General features: G+C 31.5%; 2 protein-coding genes across 3 annotated transcripts; both read right to left on the minus strand.

The window, feature by feature from the left end:
• Positions 1-443: 443 nt before the first annotated feature.
• On the minus strand, positions 444-5953 carry LOC124829608 (ubiquitin-like protein ATG12). Of its 2 annotated transcripts, XM_088101675.1 has the most exons (7): positions 5471-5607; positions 4945-5101; positions 4123-4213; positions 3990-4048; positions 1371-1439; positions 1227-1289; positions 444-790 (listed from the first exon to the last, which is right to left on the minus strand). In XM_088101675.1, the coding sequence occupies exons 3-7, from the start codon at positions 4154-4156 to the stop codon at positions 731-733; spliced, it is 285 nt and encodes a 94-aa protein (XP_087957801.1). In that variant the 5' UTR covers positions 4157-4213; positions 4945-5101; positions 5471-5607; the 3' UTR covers positions 444-730. The 2 variants fall into 2 exon arrangements, with proteins under 2 accessions (XP_087957801.1, XP_087957800.1); XM_088101674.1 differs by lacking the exon at positions 4945-5101 and having other exon boundaries at positions 5471-5953.
• A 4094-nt stretch (positions 5954-10047) lies between these two features.
• On the minus strand, positions 10048-11490 carry LOC148191522 (transcription factor MYB1-like). Its single transcript, XM_088101673.1, has 3 exons — positions 11297-11490; positions 11018-11147; positions 10048-10854 (listed from the first exon to the last, which is right to left on the minus strand). Exons 1-3 carry the CDS (start codon positions 11427-11429, stop codon positions 10239-10241), a joined length of 879 nt encoding a protein of 292 aa, XP_087957799.1. The 5' UTR covers positions 11430-11490; the 3' UTR covers positions 10048-10238.
• Positions 11491-12944: the final 1454 nt, after the last annotated feature.

The following is a 12944-nucleotide window of genomic DNA, read 5'->3' on the forward strand; positions in this document are numbered from 1 at the left end:
AACTTATTGAAGAATTACTTTTTTTTTTCTAAAATTATTTTAGAAAAATCATTTAAAGGAAAGTGATTCTAATTATTGGTTGGAGAATAAATACAACCTTAAAATTAAAACGAATTTAATAAACATATACAAGTGCTATTTTAATACTTCGTGACTACAATTGGACACACAGTTTGTAGTTATTACAATATACGTACTGGGCCTTAATAGACCCATCTGAAAAATGGGCTTATCATAAAAAATGTCACTGTAACCTTGGACTGTAATGAATCAGATGGAGACAGTTTCTTCCTGAACCCTGTATAATTTTCCCTTCACCCCATTATTCCAGATTTTATTTTCTTGAACACACTGAATCAATTCCAAAAACATTTTTCTGGAAAACACTCATCAGATATTGTTCCAAAAAAAATATTCAAAAAATAAAATCTGGAACAATAAAATGAAGCACAACATTGTCAACATTTATGAAATATTAATGAAGAAGTTCATCAATATATTTTTTTTCTAATTTTCTATAAATATTTTTGATGTATATCAAAACAAGATTTAGTAGCCATGCATAAATATACAAAAAAGAATAAGAAATATCCAGATTAGAGTCCTGTGTAGGTTTTCTGTGCTTGGTCTGGTGATAATATCCAACTCAAAAGGAAATCGTGTACTGTGAAAGGAATCAATGTGTATTCACAATTTGAAGCTTTAGTATCCAACAAGCACGATTCAGGGTTTAGCCCCACGCCATGGAGCAAGCGTAGTTGACCACCAGTTTCCCATCAAAACCAAAATTCTAGAAAAAAAAAGGCTCACAAGAGAAAAAGGAAATAAATAACTCAATGACATAATGCGAAACATAAACAGTATTTGAAAACAGGAAAAGAAAACGGATATTGGATTTCAAAATCAGAATTCCACGATGATCCTTAGTTTTATTCCCTTTTACGGGGTTGAAAAAATACATATTGAGAGCTGAAAACAACTATTTTTCCATTTTACAAACAAGGTAGATACAAAATGTTAAAACAACTTCAACAAATATTGATCAAATTTTAACTGTAGCATAAACATAAAAAAATTCCTCAGCTTCTTTTTCACAACATACATGAGACCAATATTATAATTGCGAGAAATATTAGTAACTGTAGCACAATAATCATAAATCTGCATGATCTACATTCAATGAAGATATAAAATCAGTGGAAAAAAGGGATCAGGTGATGTCTTACATTAAATAGATCAATGACCAATTCATCAGGGTTTGGTGAAAAAGCACTATTGACATAAACAAACTGCAAAATTAGGACATCAAAATTGAGTATGCAAAACCTTCATAGAAATAGATGGGAATAGAATACACAATGACATTTTACCAATGTCTCCCTGTGGAGCTGCCGTCGGAGAAAGTCTATCACTTTAACGAATTTATCAGTTCCTGCTATCTGCCATGTAAAAATATATGTAGATTTCATTGCAAGTATTGCTAAAATAATGACATTAAAACTATAATTAACAACTTCCTTCGTTTAATGTGAGGCTCCTTAAACCTGCATTTTTATGAGTAGATTATACATATTCTTATCATCAAGAATCACAGACAATCCACACAGAAAGATAGTTTGTATTCTTCTTTCCCCACCATCAACACCAAATTCGGAGTGTAATTTCTTTTAGCGAGAAAATATCATGGATAGTACTGTGCATATTAAATAAAAGAGTCCAGTTTAAATGGAAGGAAGAAGGCCAAAGAAAGTTACTATAAACTATATAAAAAGGTCTAAAGCTGTAAGCATTTTGAAGAATTTTTTTTTTTATGGATCACAATAGAATCTATCATCCATTTAACCAGTCCCAACCAGTGAGATATAGTTTGGTTATATAGTTTAACCCAATTACAACTAGTTCATCATATTACTGAACTGGATATAGAAGGAAATTCTGAGGGAAAAATTCAGCAATGGCTAGCCTGTATCCGAGAGGATTCACGCAAGTAATTTTTCATGTCATTCTTAATGCACATGGTACAGGGAATAAGGACAGATACAATCGGCAAGTAAGAAAAGCAGAAAAAAGACAGGAAAAAAAATATTTATATACAACAATATTGATGCAGAAATGTGAAACAGAACATTACTTTGTACACTTTAAAGTAAATTACGTCTAGAATATTCCTCACAGTGATTATTATGCATATCATGCTGCTTCCAAGCACGAATTACATCCTAACCAACCACTGTGAGCTGAGACACGAAATCTTGGGTTACCATTGCAAATTGTTAAGTTTCTCAAGGAGAGACATTAGGAAGATTTGAAACCAATGAGTTGTGGACAAAGTTATATACTGAGACTAGAATACCACCTTCAAGCCAAAACCTTAAGACAATATGTTTTTGGATCTTTTTGTCTATATATTGTCCATCTCACTCATATTTACTTAATGTGTGACTTCGAATTCACTTTGAATTCCTAACAATCTACCCCTCAAGCGTGACCCTCTTCTACATTGGAACAACTCCCTCTCAATCAAAAACATTTTTTAAGCATTAATATCTTAGTGGTAGTGACCCTTCCTTTGTACCATCATTTTACAATAGGACACGCTTTCTTGAATTAAAGGCTTTCGATACAAGGAATCCTCAAACTCGTTCGAGCAATCACCAAAATGAACCATAGATTCTAAATACCACTATTAGATTCTTCAAAGGTCAGGGAAATTCAACGCCAATAAGTCATGAATAAACCTATATAAGATTTATATATTTCCCATCTTAAGATAATAATTTTATGGATCCTTTTGCTTATATATTGCCCATCTTACTCACTTTTACTCAATGAGAGACTTCCAACTCACCTTAAATTCCTAACAATCTCTCGTGTCAAGTGTAAGTCTCTCCCACACTGGAACACCTCTCTCTAAAATGGAAGCATTTTTTAAGCACGAGTATCTCAATGATGACCCTTCATTTATTTTACCATCATTATAATACAACTAGACACGCTTGCCTAAAACAAAATACTTTTATTTATAAAAAGAATCCTCAAACTTCAAGATTCTTCACTACTTTATATCATTCTTGTCCAAACCATCACCAAAATGAACCATCAGGTCTAATACCACTATTAGGTTTTTCGAGGGGAGACACGGAAAGATTCAACACATATGCGTCGTAAACAAAGCTATATAAGATACTAGGACACCACCTTCAATCCCAAAACCCTAAGATTATAGGTTTATGGATCCTTCTATTTATATATTGTCCATTTTACTCATTTTTACTCAATGTAAGACTTCTAACTCACTTAAGTCCCCAACACAAAGCAATTCAAGCACTTGCCAGCCAAGATCCAAGAACACACCCTGACCCCTCTAATTTTAGGCAATCAATACGAAGTATTATGCATAGTCTCACTTCCCTGAACTGGATAATCATTATCTGCAGCCCTTACAAAATACAATTGGCAGCCTCTCAAGCTCGAAAGAACCACAAATTGGGATCTTGAAATCAAACCAAATGATAACGTTGTTCAGTTACTACTCTTATGCTTAGAAGAGAAATAAATACGTTTATCCTGGTTATCAGTTCACACAAACCACACTGAACTTTTCTGTTCTATACTATTTACTTATCTAGCATATCTTCATCTCCGTCCAGGTAAATTTAAACGAAGACACAAATAGAAGACCTTATCCACAATTTAAGATGTAAAGATTAATTTGGGTTAACCTAACCAATTATGACAATTCGCATGCCCTCTTCATTGAAACCCTTACTAAATCCAGGCACAAGATTATACCTTCCATCAATTCAGATTTATGCACCACCCCATACACAGAAACTTAAATTTAAAACAAATAAAGCATAGCTGGCATAAAGAAACTTCTTTTTTTCACAAAAAGCGGAAAGCATGCAAAGACGTTTCAAATAACAATTTTGATGATGAATTTGGAGAAATAAAAGATACCATTAAAGAGGAAGGTGCAAAGGAAATACCTTGAACTTGGATTGCTTGAGTATAGGAGCATCACCGGTGGCTCTGAGATGAACAACCACTGTAACAGAGAAAAAACCAAATTCAGAAAAAGAAAGGGAAAAAGTTTGATTGATTGAGGAAGGGAAAAGGTACCTTTACGAACAGAACTTGGCGATTCAGCAGACATTGTCCTCAGTTCACTGTTATGTGACGGGCTTCCTTCACAATTATCCCTGTTTCTCCTCTTTAAACAATCATCGACAATAACAGGTTTTCTCTTATTAATAATACATTTAAATATAGTTTTTCTAAGCAAATTTAAATTTGGTTTTAGATTCAGTATTTTTATTTTTAATATAAAAATATTTTAACTTTTATGTAAGCGCTTGTATATTCACATCGTTATTTCATTAAAATACAATAATTATTAAAATATAAAACTTTATTATTTATTGATTTTATCGTTTTAATAGAAATTAATACAATTTAAAAAATATAAAATTTTATAATAATAATAATATAAAAAAAAATCCAATTAATTAATCTATTAAATAAATAAACTATTTTTTTTATTAAGGAGTAAAATTGTTAGATTAAAAAATGACAAAAATGAAAGTTACCAAATAGAATATCTCAGATAATAAAATTTTAAAATTTAATGTTCTCAAATTATATATATATATATATATATATATATATATATATATATATATATATATATATATATATATATATAACTCTTATCCACAAATGTTAGATATCAAATTATCAGTTCAAATATATAACTCTTACTGGCCATAACACTGCCCAGTATTATTACCAGACAGAAAAAGCTGGTATTAATCAAAACAGTCACACCATAGTTTGGAAAAGAATTTATATATACAACACCTATCACAAATACCTAAAAACAAACCATGGTAGTAGACAGAGGCAAGCATGGTTGGAAAAGGTAAACAGGTAAGGCAAACTCACTTGCAGTGTTAGATCTCCAATCCTCTCCAGTTCATGAAATAATAGATTGGCATAACTTCTATAAAGTAAAAACTCATCACCATGTAAAATTTGCGCAATTATATCATTAACACGATTATGGCCATCTTTGGATTAACATTCACATGAAAGAAAAAACCTACAATAAAATAAAATGAAATTCCCCATAATTTAAAGTCAAAGTATGCAGCTAAGGAACAGAGAAGGAAGATGAGAAGTGTTCTATAAAAATTAAGTGCATGAGTTAATTTTAGTTCATAGCTAAAGTTAAATTCATAGGTTATTTTTTTCTAACGAGCAATTACAAGAAGTGTGTCTAAATCACAAATGGGCAATCAAGCACTTTCGTTCCAATCACTATAAATTATCAAACATCAAATGCATAAACAATTAGAATAGAAAACGAAGGGAATTAATGATACTAAGGACTCCATTGGATTAAATTTTTTCATAAACAACAAAAGGGGGAAAACTAAGGGAGGGCAAGTTAAACGAAGAAGAATTATACCGAGTGTTGCTGGTCTTGGGGGAGCAGAGGGAGCGAGGGTGAAGCTGTGTTGTTGTGGGAAGGGGAAGGGATTGTAGGGTTGGAGGATGGTGCGGGGTTTTGAGGGTCCAATGGTGAGGGTTTGGACGACGGTGATGCGCTTTCCGCCATTGATTTTGATGTGATGGATTGATCGGTGCTATGATGCGGCCATGGGCGCGCAGGGGAAGGCGCAGAGAGCTGAGTTGAATTGAAGGAAGGCGGAAGGCTGGAGAATCGATCTGCGTCAAGAACCTTGCTTTCGAACAGCACAAACAAAACAATCTCTTCCTTTCTTCAAAATTGAAAAACCCTTTTATCCATTAAGATCAAAATTAAGATTAGCGTATACTGAAACCAAGAATTCCCACCACAGTCTCCCTCCCTATCACCTTCTCCACCTCAAAACGCAACCCACCACTGCCGCAGCAAAATCAGAGCCACTGCATTAACATGAAAAATAATTCTACTTCAAAAGATGAATAATATTAATGCAATTAGAAAGTTACAATTTATTAATATAAATTTTCAAATTCAACAAATGTTTTTTTTATGTGTAATTCGATATTTTTCATTGCAGTAGAATAACTCCAATATAAATTTTTAATACAAATAACATAAAAATACTGTAAGTAAATAAAAGGAGGCAGAGAAAAATTCTATAAATGGACTAAAGAGAGATATATAATAGAAATACTCAGTGAAAGAATAATAAGTTATATAAGAAAAAAAATTATAGAAAGTAAAATAAAATAAGAGTTAATAGTGGATAAGGAATATACATCTATTCATATAAGGTTTAATGTCTCAATAGGTCCTATTTTTATTCAGAATTTGAAATAGGTCTTTTTATTTTTTTGGCGTCTCAATTAGGTCCTTATTTTTGTTAATTTAGTGCAAATAAATAATTTCCGTCAATTTCATCAAAGGGCGTTAATGAATGTGTGACGTGGCCTGAGGATAGTATTGACACGTGTAAGGCCACGTCGCACATTCACTAACGCCGTTTGATGACATTTACGGAAAGGATTTATTTGCATCAAATTAACAAAAATAAGGACCCAATTGAGACAAAAAAAAAATAAAAGAACCTATTTCAAATTCTGAACAAAAATAGGGACCTATTGAGACATTAAACCTTCATATAATTGTATAATCATTATGATAGAGGTTGTTATAGATGTACAAGAGTTCTTTTTTTGTAAGTATTCAACCAACATAAGGTTTGACGAATTGTCTTCTTTATAGAGAAAAATAATCTAATCAAAATACTTAAATTTATGAAATATTTTAAATTTAGTTAAAATATAAAATTAAGAAAGAAAATTTATCACTAGAGGGGTTTAATCATCGTTTGCCCATAAAAATGGGTTGGGTAGGATTGGCTTATCAAATAAAGATGAGCCACTACATAGTTGACAAGCTAGAGTGTTATTTTCTTTTTAATTTTAGCTTTAAACCTTTTTAATTTGTTTTCAATTTTTTTAAAATAATATTTTAAAAATTTGTTTATATATATATATATATATATATAAATATTAAAAGTATATCTAATCCTATAAAATATTTTCTAAACTTTTATTTATTAATTATGATTTTTAATTAAATAAATTAAAATAATTATTATATTTACATGTTAAATTATTTTATTATAATTCATAATTGAAACTTAATTGGTAAGGCTTAATGATTTAAATTATAATAGTATTATCTATTTATATTTTTTAAAAATATAATATAAAAAAGTTAATCTTTTAAATTATTTTTTATTTTAATTTTTAATTTAAAAAAACAGACCAACTGACTGAGCCAAGCTAGACTGGATTAATCCTTATTTGACAGGTTTATCGTTTGAAATTTTCAATCCAACTCATCTTATTTTGAACGGGCTGTCAGGTCAGCCCATCAAGCCCTACCCCTTTCCACCCCTACATATAAAGACCATATGCCATAAAAAAATTTAATCAATTATTGAGAGACATGTACATAATTAATAATATTGATTGAACGTTTAACATATTACAGAAATAATGAACGTGGAGGTAGGATGATTTTTGGAAGAATATGGTTAAAAATACTAACATTTAAAAGAGTTAAAATTGTAAAAATGTTAATGTAATTTCTTTTTATTTATTCTATTTTTATATGTTATAATGGGTTGAAACATACTAAGTATTCTAATGTTATAAATATATTTATTTTGTCGATGAATTAACTAGTTAATCAAAACATCAATTACTGATAAAGGATTCATTTGCCACCCTTACTCCACTCTTACAGATTGACAATGTGAAATCATTCGTCTGTCGAATGGATTTTTTTTTTTATCAACAAAGAATATTTAAATTTATAACGAAACATTTAGGATACTCTAATTCATTTACACATTATTTACATAGTTCAAAAACTTTAGTTTCAGACAATTTTTTAATGTAGAGATCACTGCGTAATCCAAAATTTTGAAACATTGTCTTAGATGAATGGAAAGTTAACACGAAAACAGATTAATCGTCTGTGGAACGGAATGTCTCTAATGGGAAAGCAGATGAATGATTTCATGAATGAATAGTAAGTGTTTGTACCCTAACACGTATCCACGTTCATCTTGCAGTGAATTTGTTCTCATGCTGCCTAACTTTTTGTTGTAGTAGCTCATGTCATTCCTTTGCAAAATTATAGGATCAAGGACAAGTGTACATACATGGAGTTTTCTTCCTGATGATACAATTCTTGTGAATAGTAGGTATTACAAAAGACAACATGATTTATATATCAAGATAGTATCTACAGGAGATATAAGAAGATTTAGTGGTAAAATTAGAATAGAAGGTGTGTGAGGCTGGAGGTTCAATTCTTCCACTAATAATTAGAAATTATAAGATTAATTTGAAAATTTTGAAAAGAAAGGAAGAAGAGATTATAAGTTCGTGAACATCGTACGCCTAAACTTTAGTATTAGAATTTCAAGTGTGAGTCCAAGTCATATATAGGATAAAAATAAGATAGTAGAACATCATATAAGGTTGAAATCCATTTAACACATTACTTTAAGATTTTTAGTAGAGAGTGGTGTCAATCTCTTATGTAGTTTGGTTAAGGTCCAACATTGGTGTTGTATCTCCCCAATGAACCGTAACCCATTGTTTTAAGGTTTTAGATAAAGCGTGTTGTCAATCCCTTATATAATTCGATTTAGGTTTAATCAGTATTGTATCTCTCCAATGAATATCATTCTCGATAACTCTAGATTTATTGTGCAACTTCAACATCATGCCAATTTGCCTTAATATAGTTCTTGGTTTTGAAAACCTTTGTTTGTGGGATCCTTGCACTAGTGTAGAAATGACCTTTAACGTCACGCGTAAAACGTCTGACTACCGAAAATCCGACGTAAAAAATGATCGATGACATTTTTGTAAGTAAAACGTCATTATGGAAATCGGTTCCTCCAAGGTCAGATTTCAAATCCGAAACCCCCCCCCCCCCTCCCCCCCCAAAATAAGTCGTCAAAAAGGTCCGAAAATATTTCATTTTAAGCGTCAATATTAATTTTTTTTACGACATAGATGTCGGGCCTTCCAAATCATACGTCAAATTCTTCTTTAGACGTCGGTCTCCCCAGATTAGACGTTAAAAAGGTTAAAAAATATCTTATTTTAAACGCCAATATTAATTTTTTTTTACGACATAGACGTCGGGCCCCCCAAAACAGACGTCAAATCCTTCTTTAGACGTCAGACCCCAGATTAGACATCAAAAAGATCCGAAAATAAACGTCGGTATCTCCATATCAGACGTCAAATCGTCTGTCAGAAGCTGCAAAATCAGAATTTAAAGGTTACTTTTGCAGACATTAGACGTCGAACATAGCATGGACCGACATCTAATACACATTAGACGTCAAAAGCCTAAAATAACATACGTTAAAAGCTATTTTTATGTTAATATTGGCGTGTAACATCTCTTTTTCAGTACTGTGTTCCTTTTCAAGAACATCTGATTTCGTAGCTAATAATTAGAAGAAACAAGACTCCAAATCCACAGTTACTTTTTGCTTGTCGATGGCTTCATAAAAAGCTTTCCCGTAATCTCTGGTCCGCTTGATTAGCACCAAAGGAATATCTTTTTCCAAACCACATTCGACAATGACATTCCTTCCTCGTATTCACGTAATTAAAACCAAAGTTATTCCCATGACGATAATAAGTATTACCCAAAAATTTATTAACACATCACCTTTTATTGTTCTTTTGTTCTCCACATTCCTATGCAAAGAAATGGACAAAAATTGTGTTTTTTACTACAACAAGCAGAAGCTATTTATTTCAGCAATACCATATACGAATAGTACATATCTTTTCAAATATCTCACCAACACTATCTTTTTACATCACTTATTTTTCTTCCTCTATAAATATCAACTAAATTGAGTATCTGTCGATATTATTTTTGTATTTCTGTTTATTTGTTACAAAGAGGATTTACAATGTAAAGGTATAACTTTTAAAATCTAAAATACAAATAAAGCGGTTAAGCTTTGAAACTAGATCAAGTTTTATTCAAAGAGATGTAACGTAACGTGATCGAATTAATGTGAGTGATAAGAAACATTTATATATGCATGCAGATATGTCTGTCTATTTTACAATCAAATGAAACCTTTCAGCCAAAAACATTGTCTTGAAAATAATGAAGTAATCCAAACACGCTGAGCTCAGTTTATATAGCTTTCTTACTTTCTTTAATTGCTTCATAGCCAATCAAATCCGGTCTCTGTAAAAGTTGTCACTGGTAGAAATTCAAAATTCGGGTCATACAGTGAATCACCCCAAGAAAAGTGAGTGGTTTCACAGGATGATTTTGGAGATAAATACCCTTTCTCAACCGAACTAGGGTTATCATTATCTTCAACTATCTTGTTTCCTTGACAAGATGATTCAGGAAAATCCATCTTGAGTAGCTCCGAGAAGAAACTGCCATCCATTTCAAGATTTTCCATGAAATTCAAAACTGGATCATTGTTACTCTCTGAAGACGGAGACACCAGAAATGCCTTCATTTTGCTATGATCACCGACATTGCTCTTATTGTCTTCATCATTATGGTGACTAATTTCGTCACTGACTGTGACCTTACTCCACCTTGTTGCTTTAGTCTGTACAAGACACGAACCTTTATCGTATTGCCATTCTTGGTTCTTCAAATTTTGATCATGCTGAACCGTGTTTAAAGTGTTTCGTGCACCACCATTTGTAATGGAGTATCCTGGGGTGCCATTCTGAAGTTTCCTTCCAATGTTGGTGTTCCAATAATTCTTGATTTCATTGTCTGTTCGTCCTGGAAGCCGTCCAGCAATCAAGGACCACCTAAAATCAATGCAACACTTCTGTTATTCTATGAAATCTGCAACAATTGATACCATTTTCAAATCAATACAATGTAAATAACAAACACTCCTAGAGAGATAAAAAATTAGTAATGAGTATGAGAAAGACAGAAAAACATGTACTATAATGTCTGTAGATATACCTGTTTCCTAGAAGATTGTGAAGCCTGATAATTAGCTCCTCTTCATCATTAGTAATGTTGCCTCTCTTAATGCCAGGTCTTAGATAATTCAACCATCTCAGTCTGCAACTTTTCCCGCATCTCTTAAGACCTGCATGAAACCATTGCACATATCAGAAAACTACTGTTTGAAAATTAACCAATTCAAGTTTCCAAGTTATTCGAACCGAATCAATCAATGATGTATGCGAAAGTGTGCAAGTTGATCCATATATGCATGCATTCATTCATAGTCATGACCTGCTCTTTTGGGCAAGTGTCTCCATTTTCCTTCGCCATGGACGTTAATGTATTCCGTGAGAATTTTATCTTCCAGAGCTGTCCATGCTCCTTTGTTCAAACCTTCTTTAGAACAACAAGGACTTCTTCCCATCTCTTTCGAGCACGTGGTTCACAAATGTATGTGAGTGTGATGAAGAGAGTGAGAAAGATGGTATGTGCTGGCAGCTGATGGGTGCGTAATCACGTATGCTCTATATATAATATGCATAAATACATTATTCTTATTAGGGAAGACCCAAAAGGAACCCTTTCTGGGTCTCCACCACCAATAATTTGCTCGTTAAAGTATTTTCATCGAATATAAATTAGCTTAATTAGGGTTTCAGATCAGCTTGTCTCATATGAACCACATGCAGTTTTGACAATGTTTTCAGTGAATGGAGATTAATTAATTATTACAAAATAAAATAAAACTCATACGTCAATACACCCATCTGCCATTCATACACATCACTCGTAGCTACTTTCTATCTAACTTTCCCACACTCCTGAAAGTTTGTTGGATATCAGGTGTCCGAAAGTTTCGAAATTAAACTGAGATCCGATTTCTAAAAACCCTTAATTCTCTCTGGGTTTTAGATGATTAAAAGTAAATTTCATTCGACAAGAAGGAATATACTGAGTTTCGGTTTCGGTTCAGTGTTCTTTTGATTCATCAAACCTATACCCCATCTTGTACTGGTACTAAACATGGACTGTATTTTGCTAATTAACTCCCACACCGAAAGTTTCAATCATTTTCTTCTTGTTTCTTTATTTTAAAAATAAAATTTGCACAAGATATAAAGTTTAGAAAAAAATATATATTTAGAATAATAAATACTTGTTAATGAAAAAAAAAACTTTAAATTGTATCTCTCTTTTATTCTGGCTGACTTGTAATGTTAGGCCACTAGCTAATTTTCAACAAAACATTTTGCTTATAAAAGCTGATTAGTTTTTTTTTTTCTTTTACAGAGAACTAGAAAAATGTTGGGTAGCACTAACTAAGATTTAAGTTTTAAAATAAATTTAAATTTGTATTATTTTTCATATTCTTTGTAAGTGTTAGCTTTATAATTCCTCTATACGGGAGAGTGGATGCATTGTGTAGTAAACTAATTAATAGTAGTCATCTGTTTTTATTTTATTCTTTGCATTTCATTTAATATTTTTACTTATTATTATCACAATTAGTGTTTTAATTAATCTTTTGTAAACGTTTTCAAAAATTGTTTAGTTAATAAAATATTATTATAGAATTGCAACAACTTTTTAACTCTGTCCCTTCAACCAAGCAGATATTTCAGGTGCTGAAAGTACTATCTTTTCCATCATGTTGCGATATTGAAAGCTTTAATATTTTCTTTTCTTTAAGTTTTACAAATAAAAAAATAATATATTTTTATTCCTTATTATGAATATCAGTTTTCCGTTTAAATAGTTGTGACAACCCATATTATTTAATTTTGTCTTTTTTAACGTATCATTTATTTTCGCAAAATAATTTCAACTCATAAAGTGATATTTTCATTTCAATTTTCTGGTGAACAAGGATAAATAACGAAGGACAAAGTTTCAGTTATTGTACGTATAGTCAGACCATTAAATCCAGATAGTGCTCCCA

This window comes from Vigna umbellata, chromosome 11, assembly GCF_029865625.1.
Source record: "Vigna umbellata cultivar VRB3 chromosome 11, Vumbellata_1.0, whole genome shotgun sequence".
Taxonomy (NCBI): Eukaryota; Viridiplantae; Streptophyta; class Magnoliopsida; order Fabales; family Fabaceae; genus Vigna; species Vigna umbellata.